This window comes from Nycticebus coucang, chromosome 13 (assembly GCF_027406575.1).
Source record: "Nycticebus coucang isolate mNycCou1 chromosome 13, mNycCou1.pri, whole genome shotgun sequence".
NCBI classification, from domain to species: Eukaryota; Metazoa; Chordata; class Mammalia; order Primates; family Lorisidae; genus Nycticebus; species Nycticebus coucang.
In genome coordinates this window covers 93087143-93107114 of record NC_069792.1, presented here as the reverse complement: position 1 = coordinate 93107114, position 19972 = coordinate 93087143, and the positions used below count along the sequence as shown (strand labels likewise).

General features: G+C 34.7%; 1 protein-coding gene across 11 annotated transcripts in view; it reads right to left on the bottom strand.

Moving 5' to 3' along the window:
* Positions 1-19972, bottom strand: part of PHF20L1 (PHD finger protein 20 like 1) — a 77402-nt gene that overhangs the window by 53883 nt on the left and 3547 nt on the right. For all 11 annotated transcript variants that reach the window (XM_053558251.1, XM_053558255.1, XM_053558256.1 and 8 more), the window contains exons 3-4: positions 3783-3954; positions 3552-3636 (exon numbers count right to left, since the gene is read on the bottom strand). In XM_053558251.1, the coding sequence (XP_053414226.1) occupies positions 3552-3636; positions 3783-3954 (257 nt within the window). The remainder of the gene's footprint in view (positions 1-3551; positions 3637-3782; positions 3955-19972) is intronic.

Below are 19972 nucleotides of genomic sequence, written 5' to 3'. Positions count from 1 at the left end.
AAATGTTCAGATGTATAACACATCTGACAAAATCATATTTCCATAGGAATTATCTTTTGCACTCTTTGAATGTTTCTTTCAAAATAAGTAACACAGAGAATAATCTGATAAATGGAAAAGACCATCTTCCCAGGAAAGGCTTGTTCCTTTAGCAACAGTAACCAAGTGGCAAATAAGAATTATAGATGCCCAGACTTTTAAGCTGGAAAATACTTTACAGTCATCTGGGTAAAAGTTTTCATAGGCAACTCAGGACACCAAACTCCAGAAAGGCTAAATGGTACATCCAATGAAATTCAGTTCTGTAGTAGCACAGCCACAACCAACAGTCCCAGTCTCATTTAGCCACCAAAGCCTTTCTAGTAACTCATTCTTTGAAGGACTCAAGATTCTATTTGTTGGCTGCTATGAAGTATATTCACTTTCTGTTATAGACCCCATGCTTTCAAGTCAATATAAATCAGTGCTATTATAAAATACATAAATTATGTGTGTTTTTTACTTATAAAAATTCAAACATTTTTCTAGCATTTCCTAGACAAATTTTTTTCTATTATTTCCCAAATGAGGACAATGTGTCATTTTAAGTAAATAGATACTTGGCCTTTACAAAAGAAGTACAAAGAAGAAATGTGGTAATTGTTATTGATGGCTTCTGATGTGGTGCCAAGGCCTATGGCATACAAGTGCAAAGACTTTTCTTCTATTGTAATTTGAACACCACCACTTGGTTTCAAATTTTTCTATAATTAGCATAACGCTGAATATCAGATACAAAGATCTAAACTCAAGTTATGAGAACTGATCAGTGAACAGCAAGCAAACAAAGGCATTAGAAGGATATAAAGACACCGGAAAAGCACACCCGGCAACACCATCATTCCTGCAGCTGTCCGTCCTCTTCTTCAACACAGCATTCCAGACAAGCCCAGATTGCACACCAGGCCATCCAGGCCTTCACCACTCCCTGCCTACGCTCACACCGTTTCCTGTGTTGTTATACCTTCCTCCTTTCCTTACGTCTAAGTCCAATTCATTCTTCAAGGACCTTGCCAAGATGAAAATTTCCCTGCTCACTCCATCATTCCAATACACCTGATTAACCCTTTTTCTTCACATCTATAAGCCATATCACAAATACTTAAATGTGCACATTTGTTGGTTTTGCTCTGGTTTTACACGGAATTGAGGTCTTCCTTTGCCTTTTTTTTTTTTTTTTTTTTTTCCTTTTTAGAGGCTGTAGGTTCATCTATCATTTGGGGCATATAGAAATTACAAAATTAATACCTCTAGTGAAGATTTTTAAAAGCCAAACATCTGCCAACAGTTCCCTAAGGGTTCACTGAGACTATTTGTGAAATGGCAAGGATCACAATCAATATCATTACTCTTCCACCAATGCAAGTTTAATTTTCTATATTAAATACTTGTCAGTACAGAGAATGAAGAATGAGGGTGGATTTGTTCCTAGGTATTTATTGAATATGTACTTGCATATGCACATACTCAGGGAACTTTAAGCATTGAAGGAAGGTCCCAAAGCTCTCTGCACTTAAAGAAACTATTAATTGGAGAGCATTGTTTAATTTTGTTTAGTTTTGCTGTGGGTGAATCCTACTATGAACCAGAACAGATTCATTACTTCTTCCTTTCTTTCCTCAAATTGTTATTGACTGTTTATGTTAAGCTCTGGGCTAGACACTCAGGGACCAAAGTAATGACACTCAGGAATGTAAACTCCATAACACAGCTCTATGGAAGAGAACGTGCAGTGCAAGACATGGGCTCCACAAGAAAAGGAAAAATAACTTCCACACCTAATAACCAAGATGACTTTCAGTTCTTTCTATGACAGGGTAACTAGAGGTAATAAAATCATAGCCACAGTCATGATTTCTTCATTAAAACAACAGACTGGATTAAGGTATTTGTAAAGTTACACCATGATTCCTAGACTACTATGATTTACCATTTCACAACTAACATTCCTTATTATATCCGTTTTTATAATAAACATTTTCCTCTTCTATCTTCTCTTTACCTCATATTTTCTATCAAGTTTGCTCTTCGTTTAAATCCTCAGCCTTAATCTCTTCCATGGTTTCCACAGCCTCAAAATAAAATTTAAATTCTTTAGCAAGATTATAAGACACTTCATATACTAATTCAAATAAATGGCAAGGCATGCCTCTCTGCTTCTATCTTTTCCCTGTATATTTCTTCTGCCAGAAAAGCCTTTTTATCACTTCTTTAGCAAACTTTAGCAACTTAAAAGAAGTGACCCCTTTACACAGACTAAATGGCCTTCTTGCCAAGAAACTGTCACTTAATGTTTGTTTCTTCAGTATAAACAATGAATATAATAGATACCCCTATTTGCAGTTTTGCTTTCCATGGTTGTAATCAACTGTGGTCCAAAAATGGGTAAGCAAAATGCAATAAGGTATTCTGATAGTGAAAGAAAAAGAAGGGAGAGAAGGATTCACATAACTTTTTCATGCAGTATATTTTTATAATTGTTCTAATTTTTATTGTTGTTAACCTCTTACTGTGCCTAATTTATAAATTAAACTTTCTTATACATAAGTATGTACAGTATAGGAAAAGACATAGAATATAATAGGGTTTGGTGCATCCACTAAGGTCTTAAAATGTATCCCCTGTGGATAAAGCAGGACTATTATAAGTGGTCAAGTTTAAGCAATAGTTGTGATAGGAGACTAATGTATTACTGATTTGAAAACTGTACTTGTAAATATCTCACAAATTTGTTTAATGACAAATTTAAAAAATACAATATTTAAGTTTACTAAATAATTTAAATATGAGTTCTCAGGCCTTTCCAAATTAAGCATTCTCTGAGTTCTATTTTTCAAATTCATTATCTGGCAAAAGATTTGCCAATCTTATGCTAAACTCACATATGTAGTTTCTGTTATTTTCAACATTTTTGATCACTTAAGTAACTTTTTATCAGCATCTAATATTCTAACAAATGTCCACAAAAGGCTATTAGGAAAATTAACTCAATTATCTATAGAAATTAATGACAGGGGAAGCAAGAGAGACACAATAAAGGAAACCCCAATATTAATAAAGTTCCTACCCTTTCTTCAGAAAATACAGTATGTATTTCACTTGTGAGTTGAACTAATTTGAATTCCCCTATATTTTTAACCTTCCCTCACACTCTAGTTGAGATGTTCATTAATCTACAATAACTTAGCCACAAACTGGAAACAGAGAAGTAAAAACAAAATATATTTAATATAATATCAGACTGGGAATTGAAAGTTGAAAAATTTTAACTATTTATCTTTACTAATTTAAACAGTCTCTTTTGGCAGTAAAGCATGTACCATTTTCTTCTATATTTTTATAACAAATTAAATGCTTCCAGAAAAGAGTATCAGTAAGAAATTCATTCAGTGACATATAAAACAAAGAGAAGTAAGAGTTATAAGTAATAATTTTACATACTAATTAAAATTAAAACAGTAAAATTTTACTATTAATCCCATTTTAAATCTCACATCATGTCACACACATACCTTCTTTGTTAATTGCTTCAATCTTGGCAGGGTAATAGCGACAGTCTGTCCAACGAGCCAGAACTTCTTCTCCAGCTTTAAAATCCTATTTCAAACAACATTTTAGATCAATTCCATGTATAATAAGCATTTCCTTAACAAAAACAGGCTTTGGTAAAATTCAAAGAATACTTTTAAAATATATCATCACATATCTACCCAATTAACAAATTTAAAAAGCCTGCTGCGTACAAAGAACTCTTCCTCATCTTTTAGCCCTTCCTTCCTCAGGGCAGGTCTCTCCAGGGGTCGCAATCTATTACTATCCCAGTAAATCCACTCGTCATAACGATGACTCCAGCGCTCAAAATGGACCAACATCTTGCCCTCCTCATAGTCGATTTTTTCAATTCGTGATGGATACCTCAAAAATAAAAAATATTTCATATCAACAAAAAAACTTCTTATATATTTGTTTGTGAAAAGGGTTAAGTAGGAAGATTTAACTGAAATATTGCCTACCTTAAATAAACCATGAGCAAAACAATAATTCATATTTTTAAACTATCAAACAAAGTTGTCTTTTTTAAATGACTATTCTCACAATTGGAGGAAATAAACCCCTTGACACACTGTCTGTAGAAATATAAATAATGACACTATTTGGGGAAGTAATGTAGTATCATGCACTAACAACCATATTTTTAAACCTTTTCCTACTTTTTGACCCAATAATTCCAATTCTGGAACTACATACACAAAGCATTGTCTATAATAATAAAAAAAAAAGAAGCCACGTAAAAATGTGGCTGGAAAACTAAAGTATGCCTAGAGCTATATGAATATATTCACTGAGTGGAATATTACATAGTCTTTAAATATAATGTTTACAAAGAACTTACAAAGTAGAAAATGTAAAAAAGTAAGCAGTATTTTTGTAGAAATAGGAAAATGTAGATTTTGTCTAGAAAGAAATACAAATATACCAATATATACATTTGTCTCTGCCTGGCATAAGATTACTTTTTTTTTTTATTTTCCAGTATTTTGTAATAACCATCAACGACAGTAAAACTCAGTGAAATCTTAGAGTAAAAAATGTAAAATATTTCATTGTTCTGTGTTCCTGTGTGACAATTCTCCTACAATTAATTCCAAAATAGAAATGAATTAACTTGAAACTTTTTACAAGGAATTTTGTTTCATCATTCCTAATGTGCCTATTAAAATGTTCACGGATGACTCAAATTTTTTTAAAAGTCTGATTTAAGTGCCATTTAGAATTCAATAATAGCACATGCTAGGTGATTCAGCTGTAACAGTTTAGTGTCTTATATTCTTGCCAGTTTTTGATAAATTTGAACTCTTTGCTTTCCCTCTGGAAGACCAACTTAAATATAAAGTCCAATGGACATTACAAAACTTTGAAATTTAGGAACTAGTTACCACCTGCTTTGTAAATCAATCATGCTATTCAAGATTTTTAATATATTGCAAGGGCCCTGACTCGTTCCCTGAAGTATCTTCTTCCTGGATGGTCAATCTCACGTTGGCCTAATGACACTGGACTTTCACCATACATTCTTGCTCTTGTACAAAACAGAATGCCCTAAAATGCCCTTCCCTTCCTTTGTATACATGTGGTTCAAGACTTAGTTTAACATGGAACTGCCTGTGTGAATACTTCCCTACTTCCCCGTCCTTGCTATTCTCACAGCTCTCATCACATCATAATTGGCTCTGTTCATGTTCCCAAACTGGGTACTGTAGAGCATTTATCTTCCTTGAGACAGTGACAGGTGTGGCACAAAAAAAGGGGTCCTATAGTCAAATAAGCTAGAATAATATTGAAAGACTTCTTGGTAGTGTCAACAAGATGGGGATAAAGCATTCACTATTACCAAACTTAAGGAAATACGTAACCCCATTTACCACAAAATATTTATTAAGACAGTGCAGAGCTAATGGACATGAGATTAGAAATGCTACTCTGGCCTGTAAGCTTCTGGGGGTAATTGATCCATGCTCATCTTTGCAGCTTCCAGCACAATGACAGGACACACAACAGCCACTCAGATGGAGTCAAGCAGCGATGGCATAGCAAAGCAAACACTCAGATGGAGTAAGGAGTGATGGCATAGCAAAGCAAACATTCAGATGGAGTAAGGAGTGATGTCATAGCAAAGCAAACATTCAGATGGAGTAAAGAGTGATGTCATAGCAAAGCAAACATTCAGATGGAGTAAGGAGTGATGGCATAGCAAAGCAAACACTCAGATGGAGTAAGGAGTGATGGCATAGCAAAGCAAACACTCAGATGGAGTAAGGAGTGATGGCATAGCAAAGCTAACATTCAGATGGAGTAAGGAGTGATGGCATAGCAAAGCTAACACTCAGATGGAGTAAGGAGTGATGGCATAGCAAAGCAAACACTCAGATGGAGTAAGGAGTGATGTCATAGCAAAGCTAACATTCAGATGGAGTAAGGAGTGATGTCATAGCAAAGCTAACATTCAGATGGAGTAAGGAGAGATGTCATAGCAAAGCAAACATTCAGATGGAGTAAGGAGTGATGTCATAGCAAAGCAAACATTCAGATGGAGTAAGGAGTGATGTCATAGCAAAGCTAACACTCAGATGGAGTAAGGAGTGATGTCATAGCAAAGCTAACACTCAGATGGAGTAAGGAGTGATGTCATAGCAAAGCAAACATTTAGATGGAGTAAGGAGTGATGGCATAGAAAAGCAAACACTCAGATGGAGTAAGGAGTGATGTCATAGCAAAGCTAACACTCAGATGGAGTAAGGAGTGATGGCATAGAAAAGCAAACACTCAGATGGAGTAAGGAGTGATGTCATAGCAAAGCTAACACTCAGATGGAGTAAGGAGTGATGGCATAGCAAAGCTAACATTCAGATGGAGTAAGGAGTGATGGCATAGCAAAGCTAACATTCAGATGGAGTAAGGAGTGATGTCATAGCAAAGCAAACATTCAGATGGAGTAAGGACTGATGTCATAGCAAAGCAAACATTCAGATAGAGTAAGGAGTGATGTCATAGCAAAGCTAACATTCAGATGGAGTAAGGAGTGATGTCATAGCAAAGCTAACATTCAGATGGAGTAAGGAGAGATGTCATAGCAAAGCAAACATTCAGATGGAGTAAGGAGTGATGTCATAGCAAAGCAAACATTCAGATGGAGTAAGGAGTGATGTCATAGCAAAGCAAACATTCAGATGGAGTAAGGAGTGATGTCATAGCAAAGCTAACACTCAGATGGAGTAAGGAGTGATGGCATAGCAAAGCAAACATTCAGATGGAGTAAGGAGTGATGGCATAGCAAAGCAAACATTCAGATAGAGTAAGGAGTGATGGCATAGAAAAGCTAACACTCAGATGGAGTAAGGAGTGATGTCATAGCAAAGCTAACACTCAGATGGAGTAAGGAGTGATGGCATAGAAAAGCAAACACTCAGATGGAGTAAGGAGTGATGTCATAGCAAAGCTAACACTCAGATGGAGTAAGGAGTGATGGCATAGCAAAGCTAACATTCAGATGGAGTAAGGAGTGATGGCATAGCAAAGGTAACATTCAGATGGAGTAAGGAGTGATGTCATAGCAAAGCAAACATTCAGATGGAGTAAGGACTGATGTCATAGCAAAGCAAACATTCAGATAGAGTAAGGAGTGATGTCATAGCAAAGCTAACATTCAGATGGAGTAAGGAGTGATGTCATAGCAAAGCTAACATTCAGATGGAGTAAGGAGAGATGTCATAGCAAAGCAAACATTCAGATGGAGTAAGGAGTGATGTCATAGCAAAGCAAACATTCAGATGGAGTAAGGAGTGATGTCATAGCAAAGCTAACACTCAGATGGAGTAAGGAGTGATGGCATAGCAAAGCAAACATTCAGATGGAGTAAGGAGTGATGGCATAGCAAAGCAAACATTCAGATAGAGTAAGGAGTGATGGCATAGAAAAGCTAACATTCAGATGGAGTAAGGAGTGATGTCATAGCAAAGCTAACACTCAGATGGAGTAAGGAGTGATGTCATAGCAAAGCAAACATTCAGATGGAGTAAGGAGTGATGGCATAGAAAAGCAAACATTCAGATGGAGTAAGGAGTGATGGCATAGCAAAGCAAACACTCAGATGGAGTAAGGAGTGATGTCATAGCAAAGCTAACATTCAGATGGAGTAAGGAGTGATGGCATAGCAAAGCTAACATTCAGATGGAGTAAGGAGTGATGGCATAGCAAAGCTAACATTCAGATGGAGTAAGGAGTGATGGCATAGCAAAGCTAACATTCAGATGGAGTAAGGAGTAATGGCATAGCAAAGCTAACATTCAGATGGAGTAAGGAGTGATGGCATAGCAAAGCAAACTGCACACTTCTTCAGAACTAAGAAGGCTGGTGACCCAGTGACAACCTTAAATCAGATATTAGTCCTATTCTTTTTTGGAGAAGTGGGTGAGAGAGCACTGTTTTAAAGAAAAGCATAAAAACAAAAAACCCTATGATATTAACACACTTCCTACTCTACCCACTTAAAATCAATGCTATAATACTATAGTCCCCAGAATCCCCACCCCCACCCCCTACTACTGGCCTTATTAGGAACCGGAACACACAGCAAGAGGTGAGTGGACAGCAAGTGACCAAAACTTAATCTGTATTTACAGCAGCAGCTGCGTCACTGCCTGAGCTCCACCTGCCGTCAGATGCCACCTCCCCCACCCCATCCCACCCACTCCCCTGGAAAAACTGTTTTCCATGAAACTGGTCCCTGGTGCCAAAAAATGTCAGGGACTGCTGCTATAACGTGTGTCTTTTGCAGTGTTGGTCTGAATTTGCTTTTGCTGTTCTGGATTTTAAAACATAAAAATCATCCAAAGCATTAAAGAAAGCCTAGAACAGGGTTGTCCTTTGTTTCTCAAGATTCACTAGTCACTCAAGTACTACAAATAGATTTTCTATTAATTTTAGGAATTGAAAAATTTCTCTTCAAACATAAAAGCCTTTAACTTCATATGCTTAATTTATCATCAGATCTTTTAAACCTTTAATAAAAAATAAGGTCTTTATTCTCTAGTTTCCTTCAATTCTAAATGTATATTACTGTATATATTTAAAACATTTCTCAGAGTGAGAATAGTCCACAGAAACAGAGTTAAAACCACAATTTTTATAACATGATTGAATTCAGTAAAGGATCAGAATCTGAGTTCAAATAATCTACATGTGGAGTGTACTTTTAAGTAACTTACAGTTTTCCAAAAATATTTTAAATATTTAAAAAACACTTTAAAATATGTTTTGGGGAGGATCCTCTTGAGAATAAGTTACAGGATATTCTCTACATAAATATCTAGAGACTGGTAAGCACACTCAGGATGAAAGCCTAGAATTAGATAAGTGATATAAATACCAAAGTTTAATATCATTTTTATGACATTTACTAATCAAATTTTGAATCTCAAATAAAGGTATCAGAAATATTACCATTAGGGCGGCGCCTGTGGCTCAAGGAGTAGGGCACCAGTCCCATATGCCGGAGGTGGCGGGTTCAAACCCAGCCCCAGCCAAAAACCACAAAAAAAAAAAAAAAAAAAAAAATTACCATTAGCAAGATGTCCAAATTTCTGCTCATTCATTCTACATATACAATAGACCTCTATAAGTTAATCAACCGAGGAACTCCAACCAACTGGTTGACATGCAGATGGTCAATGTAAGGAACTAGGTCTATAGTACTGATAAGTATGTTTGGTGCACATCTGGTCTGTGAAAATTATATCAACTTAAGGAGGCAGTCAACACAGGAAGGTGGTCAACCATGGAGGCTCTACTGTATCTGAACATCTAATAAGACTAATGCACAGTTGTCAGAAAAAAAGAAACATCAGTAAACTTGAGCTTATCATCAATGAGCTTAAGAGTCAGATAACAGTAAAAAAGAGTCAAAATATTTACTGTCACAAGTATGTCAGGCTCTGTGCCTATTACTGAGGGTCAACTGCTCTTTTACACATTATCTCATTTGATGTTGGTAACTGGTCAGGAGAGAGGTAACACAGTCTCCATTAACAGACGAAGACCTGGCTGAGAATACATATGGTGTATCCAGTATTCAACACCCAAACTGAGAGGCAGAAAAGCCTACACTCCATGCCAACAGGACAAATGGGAATAAGGCCTCTAGATGAATTTATCATAAACTGTAAAAGTGGCAGTGTGTACCAAAATTTTACATAAGATGCATAATAGTTCACAGCAAGTTGGAAAGTTAATTGAGTATTATTGGGAGATATTGTTGGTAGGGGACTTCTAAATATTAGACTTAATGAACATGGCACAAACGAAGGTAAAGCGTACACACAGAACATAATTCATTTGCTCAATGTTTACTGACTTAAAACTACCAAGTGAGTCTGTTGCTAGGCAAGCAGCCAGTGAGGATTCAGACACGAGCAGTGTGCAGTACCTGTCCTCGAGGACCTCACGTGCAGAGATTGGCAGCGGCATTTGAAGGAAACAGTAATATTCCCATTGGCTAGAATACATGGTAAGCAGTAACACAGATGAAGAAAAATAGGAAAAGATCAGATTGGACCTTTTAAGCTCTGTCCAAAGTTGAAGGTTTTTGAAATAGCAACCTAATGAAATGACCCTTTTTTTCTACAGACAACAGGGAGTCACTTAAGAGTTTGTATTTAATCTGGTTATTAGTTTTACCTTTGGAGGGGGAAACTGTAATAAACAAGATGTTTGTAATACATATAAAATGCACAAAAATTTGGCAATTTGACGTATAATTCTATACAGTGAAATTATCTTTCTGTTCTAGCAGATGGCCTATAGTAATAATGTTTTGATATATACAGTGAAGGAAAAATACTGTTGACAAATGTATTCACAAATGCTTCTCTATCTTGAACTAAAACAATATTATTTTGATATACTATTTATGTTTTATAATTGCAAACTGAATATAAGATTTTTCTTATTGAATTTGGAACATGCAGTGTTAATGTTTCAGTGTGTCATTTCTTTAAAAGCTGAATCATAGAAAGAACAGTGAGTATACCCAGCCCCAGACAATTATGAACGATTTAGGAAAAGATTTAAGTGTAAGACTTGGAGTTTCAGGGTTTAAAGTGTGAGAAATAAGACATCAATAACAATTACCCCGTTTCCCCCAAAATAAGACATCCTCCGAAAATAAGACCTACTTACAGGAAAGATAAGACGTCCCCTGAAAATAAGACCTAGCGCATCTTTGGGAGCACACCTTAAAATAAGACACTGTCTTATTTTTGGGGAAACAGGGTATTAGGGATGAGAAGAAAATCACTACAGTTGGCATCTCTCAAGGGTCTAATAAAGAGTGATGAAGAAAATGTAACCTCGCTGAAAGTATTATTTCTTTCTTTCTTTATTTTTACAGACAGAGTCTCCCTTTGTCACCCTCAGTAGAGTGCTGTGACTTCATAGCTCACAGCAACCTCCAGCTCCTGGGCTTAGGCGATTCTCTTGCCTCAGCCTCCCGAGTTGCTGAGACTACAGGCGCCCATCACAATGCCCGGCTATTTTTTTGTTGCAGTTTGGCTGGGGCCAGTTCGAATCCGCCACCCTCAGCATATGGGGCCGGCACCTTACTCACTGAGCGACATGCCAACTGCCAACATTCTATATAGAGCTTTCTTAGCCCTTATTATCTGTTACTGTAAAATACCATAAAATTCCACTGTCTATCTTCCCTCCCATCATCCTACTTTAAAATGAATGCACTGAGTAAACATTATTTACTCGTGCAGAAAATAAGGGATTGCCTCCACTGCTCTGGGTTTACCTTGCTCTCATATGTCTTTTACATTTGAATCCTGAAGAACAGAGTTTACCCTGACAAAAAACTTAACAAGAGTGCCAGGCATAGTGGCTCACACCTGTAACCCTAGCACTCTGGGAGGCTGAGGCAGGTGGATTGCTCACAGGTTTGAGACCAGCCTGACCAAAAGCGAGACCTTGTCTCTAAAAATAGCCAGGCACTATGGTGGGCACCTCCCAGCTACTTTGGAGAATGAGGCAAGAGAATAATTTCATTCCAAGAGTTTGAGGTTGCTATGAGCGATGATGCCACAGCACTCTACTGAGGGCGACAAAGTGAGACTCTGTCTCAAAAAAAAAAAAAAAAAGAACGAACTTAACAAGAAAAATCATTTACTCAAAAATGGGTTCTTTCCATCTTTTTTTGGCTTAATAGTAATGAAGATCATTCCAAAATACCGAGAAGAGTCTAAAATGATTATTGCTTAATTTTTACATATACAATTCTACTAATCTTTCAACTTATTTCCCAGAACCCTCTTTGAATCAGTGTGGGCCCTTCTGTGAATCTAAGTCTTCTAATGGTCAAGTAAAAAAGGTCACGATTACAGAGCAGAACAAAGTCATCATCAAGAATAAAAATAATTTTCACCTTTTCTGAACTCTTGGAACTTATCTGAAACATTGTCAACACTATGACTAAGTTTCCATTTGCACAAGACTATTCACAAAGTAGCAATGACATTACACCAGCACATGTCACTTATTATTATTATAGTATTTTAAAATTCAGAGCTTTTGGATACTGCAAGTTAATTTGTGCCACACTTTAAAAACAATAAACTGAAAACAAAACCCTCTGGACTAATTCAACCTTGATATTCCAAAATAAAATGTAAATACAAAGCAATCTAAAATTAAGAACATTCAAAGAATAGCTGAAAGGTCAATATCACATCTCCTCCAAACCAAATTCTAAGTGTCTTATCACATCACTTCTCAGGTCCTTTTTTTCAAATCTATTCATCCCTACCATACATCCTGTTTCCTATTTGTCTACAACCTTTGTGGCAAAGAAAGGGTAATAACAGAGAGTTAGCTATGTCCTTCTGCCTTAGAACCTTGTAGCGGCTACCTTTCAAACTAAAATTTCATTTCAGTTTACTGCACTTAAACTCCTGCTCTCTGCTTTCATAGTACCTGAATCTCATACCATGCCCATATTCATTCCCATTGGCAGTTTTAACCAAATCAAAATTCCTATGCCACAGCCTCTGTACTTCCTATTATCTCTCACCACAAAAGGATCATCAGGAACTTACTTCCTACTCTAAAAGCTTCTCACCAGTACGTTCAGGTACTTCATAGAATTTTTTCAGTCTACTACAACTCAACTCTTTGCCAGCAAAACTCAAAATTCTAGCACATTGCAGTCACCCAGATCTATTTCTTACTATTTAGATAGTCATTTATACTTTTTATACAACTATTGATTAACGTTTTAAGAATTTACATTGATTCTTCTGCCATATGACTCCACTTTCTTATACTACTATTACTAAAGCTAATGTTTAAGTGCTTACTACTTGACAGAAACCCTGCTAAACTACTGACAAGCACTATCTTGCTTCAAGCATCAAAGAATCCTTTGAGTGAAGTGATATTACTGTTTCCAGTTTTTAAAGGGAAGACACAAAGGTTCTGAAAGGTTCAATAACATGCTCGAATTAAAAGAGATATTAAGTGGTAAATCTCTGAACTCAGGTATTTCTGCGCACAAAGACAACGTGTTCAATCATTACAGATTCTGTATCTTGCAATTGATGATGTTAAACTCTGACATTTACATCAATGTTTTCAATATAGGAGGCTCTTACCAAGGGGTACTGAAAACAGATACGCACGATATAAAATAGAACTATTGTCTATTTCTTTTTCTTCAAATTTTAATTTTAGTCTTCTGCTTTTTACACACACACACAATAACTAGAGTCGGTTTTTGTTAACCCAAAAAGTATGAAAAATATTGAACAAAATAAATACTTCCCATGCATAAAAAGACTAAGCAAAGAAAAAAGGCTTTTCTGCTTTATTATTAAAATTTCTCAAAACAAAAGGGACAACTATGCCTAAGTATGAAATATCACATCATTATTAAAAAATAAACTATTCAGAGAAAACAAAGTAGCTTAACTTTTACCAAGTTTAAAAACTGACATATGTAAACTCAAAAATTAAGAAATCTAGATTATGACATATTACACAACTAAGGGAAACACTAAGTGACTTTAAAAATGAAATTAAAGTTGCTAATTTAGGTTGACAAATATCATCCTATACTTAATTTTCAATGCATAATTTATAATTCACTTGCCATAATTTTCTATAGTAGTAATCAGATATTACAAGATACCCCTACTGTATTTAAAAAATAGTTATTTTTTAAATAGTTATTTTTTAAATAAATTAATAAATTTATTAATAAATTACAGTTTAATAAATAAAACTACTGTATTTATTATTAACCCACCAAAATTCAATAAACTTTGCTGGGTACCTTTCATTACCTTAGGCTTATACATATACCATTTCATATAAGTAGCTTATACTTAAGTACCTACATTACCTAATCATGATATACCAGAAGCATATTCACTTTTAATTGAGGCGGGTTGGGTGGTTTTGGCAATGAGAAAACAAACTTTTTAACCTGCCTGAATATTAAATAAATACCTATCTTTTTCTTTCAACTTTACTGCAATAATTCTCTCAAATTGTAATTGTTGAAATAATGCTTGCATAACAATTTCTAATTTAATAAAAAGAATATTCTTATATGCTGACTAATGATCTGTGATAAGTGGTGGCAGAAGTTGGTCAACAGTTCTTCAAAATATAAGCTTACAGCAAAAATACTAACAAATCGGGACCCTCTATGAAAAATAGCAAAATTAAGCTATCTTTTCAATATCTCATTAATTTCTTCTAAGAATTATACTACTGATATTCAAAACTTAAACTATTTTTCTTCTTCAGCTTAAAAAAATCACTTAAAAACAAAATTAAAAACACTTTAGCATCTGCAGATGCTACTTCTGTCTACTCAGCAAAACTAGAATCGCAAAACATTCTTTTTGGTAGAGTTAACTAGCACAACAGACAAACTGTTCCCCAGCTAGTGGCTTTAATCAGTTCCCCATCCAAAAAAAAAAAAAAAATTATCTAATGTGATGTGACAAGTGTGATTCTCACAATAAGTAATAGTAACATTCAGTATGAATGAAGTAATGAATAGGGAGCTGAATACGCATGACATGTGATGACTGGACTTCAACCAAATGTCAAATAAGCAAATAAAACTGTCTTCTTTTGGTCCAACCCATGCTGTTACATGAGCACACACATAAGCACACAAAGCACAGCAGAATAAGCCTGAGATTCCTAGACTTTACACAATCATAAATTAAGGAAATCATTAGTTTGATGGTTTGGTTATAAGTTAAGCACAGGAGGAAGGTGCTCTAAGGCCTGAAATGTACCTGCCTTCCCCAAGCTAATTACAAGGAACAACAGTGACATGGGTTTGCGGGACTTTTGGGGCCCATTTAAGTTCCAGGCAAACAGACTACCACTAGAATAAATCAGGAATGAAGATGGTTTATGAACGCTATGCCCATTTAGTTCACCAAGACTCAAAGCTTCACGGAATCTATGTGAGACAATGGGGTGTAGTGGAGAGATCACTACACTCAGAGCTAAGTATACAACTATGACCAAAATACTTCAAACTTCTCTATTTTTGTTCCAAATTATATTCATCCTTCTCCACTTTTCTCAACTCACTTTCTCTTCTTCCCGTGACCAGCAGGTTTCAACAAACTACATATGACTTCTCATTGTCTGTTTTCCCCAGGGTTATGTTTTACCCATCTAAAAGTGTAATTAAAAAAAAAAAAAAAAACTGACACCCCTGAATAGGTGAAACAGATAAAAGAAATCAATATCTCCTGAAAAAATCATTTAAAATGTTAACAGCTTCATTGTAAGGACATTAAAGGAGAAAAACAAACAGCACTCCAGAGTCACGCGGCTTGTGGCAGAAGTGCACTTGGAACCTGTACCAGCATTTTCTGACTTCCAGTTACATTCACTTTTTCCAACATTCCTTCTTTCTTCCTTTTATAAATCAGAAAAAATTGAGCAAAACAATTAACATAATGAAAAAAAGAACACTAGTGCAAGAACAAGTACAGGGAGACTAGGTATGTTTTAAAATACTTAAGTATAGTCCATCCCTGTTATTAATCCTGCTTTTGCTAGCTTTTCTTTTTTTTGGGGGGGGGAGCTTTTTTTACTTTAGCATTGTTAGAAGAAACTTATGGGCATTTCTTTTGTAAAAATTTTAAAATTTAAAAACTAAAATGTTTGTGTACTGGTGCAGACCTACATGATGATTAAATTGAATGGTTCACTTAAACCTTGAGATCCAAAATTTTAGACTATCAAAATTAAAAAAAATAAATAAACTTAGAGAGTTTGATTTGAATTCTCTGCCAAAAAAAGCCCTATCATTAACAGATAAGTTTTCTATGAACTTATGATCATCATACACAATGCAGTTATTTTAGTATACACATGTAATTGTGCATTTTCTCTTGGTCTATAGCTGAAATTGGTTTTCTAAGGTAGTGACTCAAAATAATAATCAATGTTTTTCATGTACAAATTTAGAAATGCCTAATAAATAAAAATAAAAATGTTATTCATATTAGCAAAAATTTCTACTGTAAAGTAAAATATTCACCTAACATTCCTACAACATTATATTTTATCTACATACTACTTTTCGGGAGCATTCCCCTACCCTAAGTATAGACCACACGAAGTATCCCTAATATTATTTTCTTTTGAATAGTTAAATCCAATTAGGAAAAAAGCAATTCTATTCAGAAAATATGTACTTTTATTTAAATTAGAAAGTATCTGTTCTTGCTACAATCTAAATTTTGTCAATTTTCCCACCCTATAAATTCTGTTCATGAATACCTTAAAAACTCACATTTGCAAATGTTCCGTACAGTTCAAAAAACTCCAAATGTGTGGAAACAACATTTGCCAATTCAAATTTTTACTGTTTTATTAAACTCTGATACTTGAGACATTTCCAGATTTTTTAATCTTTTATTTTCCTTTCCTTTAGATCTAGAAGAGAATTAAATAGAAATACTCGAAAAGACGACAGAGGAGCATAACGCATCTGAATGTTTTAAACTGAATCTATATTTCAAATTTCCTTTAAGACTAACACCACAGCATACTATGTGATCTGTTGTGTTTCCTTAACTAGTCACTTACTATAGAATAACTACTTTAATCTCAATCAAAAAACAGATGTTAAATCAGTAGACAAAACCACTTTGATTTTGACTACAAATATCACTTTCTGACTAAACAATATTCAGAATGATTAAAAACTTTAATATTGGCAAGGGTGTGGAAATATGAGGATTTTGTTATCATTTCTAAAAGACAGCTTATTGCAATGACACGTTTTTCTATGATTCCAGGCTATTCTCATGTCGACAACTAAAGCTACATTTAGAAACTTACACACTCAAGTCATCAGATCCCCATAGATTTATCTTTCAGCTCTCCCTGTCCTTTGTACTTCAGTGCTTTGTAATTACATATCAATTTGTAGAATTTAAATCAAGTTTAAATATTTAATGTTATTTGACCCTTAAAAATCAACCTATAAAGAACAGCCATTAACACTGCTTCCATTTTACTGATAAGTATGCTAACTTAAAAGACTTACCCATACTTATAGGATTAATAAGTTACAGCCTGAATTTAAATTCATCCACTTACAGTACCCTCAATGTAACATCAACTTTGAAATTTCTTTCCCCAAATTTCTTTCCTGTATCAACATATCTATATACATTTTTATTTCTAAAGTTGTTACTGCCTTCAAGAGATTATAAAACCCAATATCCAGGTTTGGATGTACAGAGGTTGTGGTGGAATATATGATGAAGATAAGAAAAAAATGGTTGATTATGTTATCTGTAAATGCTAACCATGTTAAATTTTTATGCAGATGACTGAGGGAGGAAGAAGTGAAAGAACAAGTTTTAAGTAAAACTACCACTGCTCTGTAAGAGTTAGGTTTAGTCAGTACAGGAGAGCTCCAAATATCAAAAAACAAACACTGGAACCAAATATGACTGATCCTTCCATGGCTTCTCATGGCCTGTGCTGATTAGTCTTGGTACATAATCAACCATCATTGAGTTTTCTTATGTAGCTATAAAGTTACTTTGAAAATAAAAAGTAATAAATCACTACTTAAACCTATTTAAAAATGTCGAGTGTATTTTCAAGGATATCTTTCTGAACTTTAAGGAATACCTGACATGGTTTGTTCAAGCAGTGATGATCTACTTTTCCTAAGAAAAATAGATTGAGTTTTAATATTAAATCAAATCTATCCCAGCCTAAAAGTGGTAGCTTAAGGAGGCTGGCTTCCCCCAGAGCAAGTGATCCAAAAGACAGGAAGTGGCCACAACTTCTATGACCTGGTCTCAGAAGTCATATGCCAACTCTTCCACCATATACACCCAGTCACACAGATCAACCTGATACAACCCGCATTGGGGGATACTGCCCAACAGCATGAAAACCAGAAGGGAAGAGTCTGAAAAAAAAAAATTATAAAAGGGATAGCTTAACTTCAGTTTATTTCTGCCCACTAAATTTCAAGTTTATCCTTTTATTTCTAGACACATAAAACATTACTTTCTTCTTTATATATATGAAGATATATTTTTACATATATCTATATGTAAAAATCCTTCTACATCTAGGACAGACATTTTTGGTGATCCATTATCATTACTTTCCTTTTGCACTTCTCTTTGAAAGGTAATATATCAACATGGGATAAGTTAGTTCCTCAATAACAAATGTACTGCTTATGGCAAATGTGTATACTACAGAGACAGTAAGCAAGATTTTCATTGCTGCCCCTCCTACCCTGTCAAATGCCTATAATAGTTCAAACTACATTTGTATCAAATATGACTCAATACTTATCACACTGAATTGAACAGATTTGAAAGACTAAGCATTCAATATAAATGCAAAACACAGAATATGAAAGAAAGGAGGGAAGAGAAAAATATTTTAGTATATTTTCAACGATTAACTACAGTATTTTGTTCCTCATAAGAAGTTTCTTGACAATCAAATAATCCTCATACTAATGTAAAAGTTCTCAGTAATCAAATAATCCTCACACTAAAGCAAAAATATATAGAACTTCTATAAGATACAGAATGGTAATTTAAATGGAATAATATGAATAAAGTTTATGGTCCCATTTAGAAATCAAAATCTTTTAAGACATTAATCCCATAAAAATTTTGTGTCCCATATAAAATTCAACACATCTTAGGAATTACCTAGTTGTCCTATGGTAAACCACTTAACAAATTTAAGGGTCAAAAAGCCTAATTAGTTCTTGAATACTGACTTTACTAAAGTCACAATAAGAAAATTACTGAATTACCTAGAATATGTAGATACAATATTCTAATTAAAGAGCCACCTGAAGCAGAATGCTAAATCTTTACTTAAATGAGCTCAGAAAAATCAAAGTGATGACAAGTATCAGTGATGATCATGTGATTATTCTAATATTTACTTAAAGAGACCATTACTGAGATCATTAAAATTAAATCTAAACATCATCAATGAGTAAATTTGTATGATACTACTCTACTTAATAGGCACTTATGAATTTTAGGGCGAGAAGCTAAACTTTCACTTGTTCTCGGCAATTTCAAATACTCTACAAGCACATTCAGATATGGTTTTAAAAGTAGTTCTTTTTTGTAATCTTTTTCTTCTAACTACTGGATCATAAATTTAATAGCTGTTAAATTAGAAAACATTTCACTAGAAGTGAATTTCTCACTAAAACCAAAGTCATGTTAATATCCCTAAATACTACTGAGTAAAGTGATAAACTATGTGCTTCCCCAAAACTAGAAGTGAATTAGTTACAACAACTGTCAGTTGGGAAGACTAAGAGAATATATTAATACTAACTAATTATTCACAAAGCCAATAACTTAAAAAAAATAAGATTAACATTAAAGAAGTAACAAGTACTCTTATATTCTCACACTCCTGTATCACACCCACATTCAAGAGCATTCCTTCAGAGTTAAAAGCTCCTCTTGGTCAAATCAGAACCAAGACAGCCAATTATTGCCTAAACTAGTTCTGTTGTGTGGTCTAATACAGTGGTTCTCAACCTGGAGGAGTTTTGACCTCCCACCTCCAGTCAATATCTGGCAATGTCAAGAGACATTTTTTTTTGTCACCACCACTAAATGCTAGGAATGCTACTTCCATGCCCCTCCTGAGAATGATCATGTTCACTCTCCACCTTACAAGGGCAAAAATGAAGCTCCCTAAAAAGAACTACCCACTGAGATGCAGCTTGGGGTAAGAAGCCAACTAAATGTGATTCTCCACATCAAACTGGAGTCCCAATTGTCCCAAAACAGAGCCCAAGACAAGGCAGCACCACTCGTAG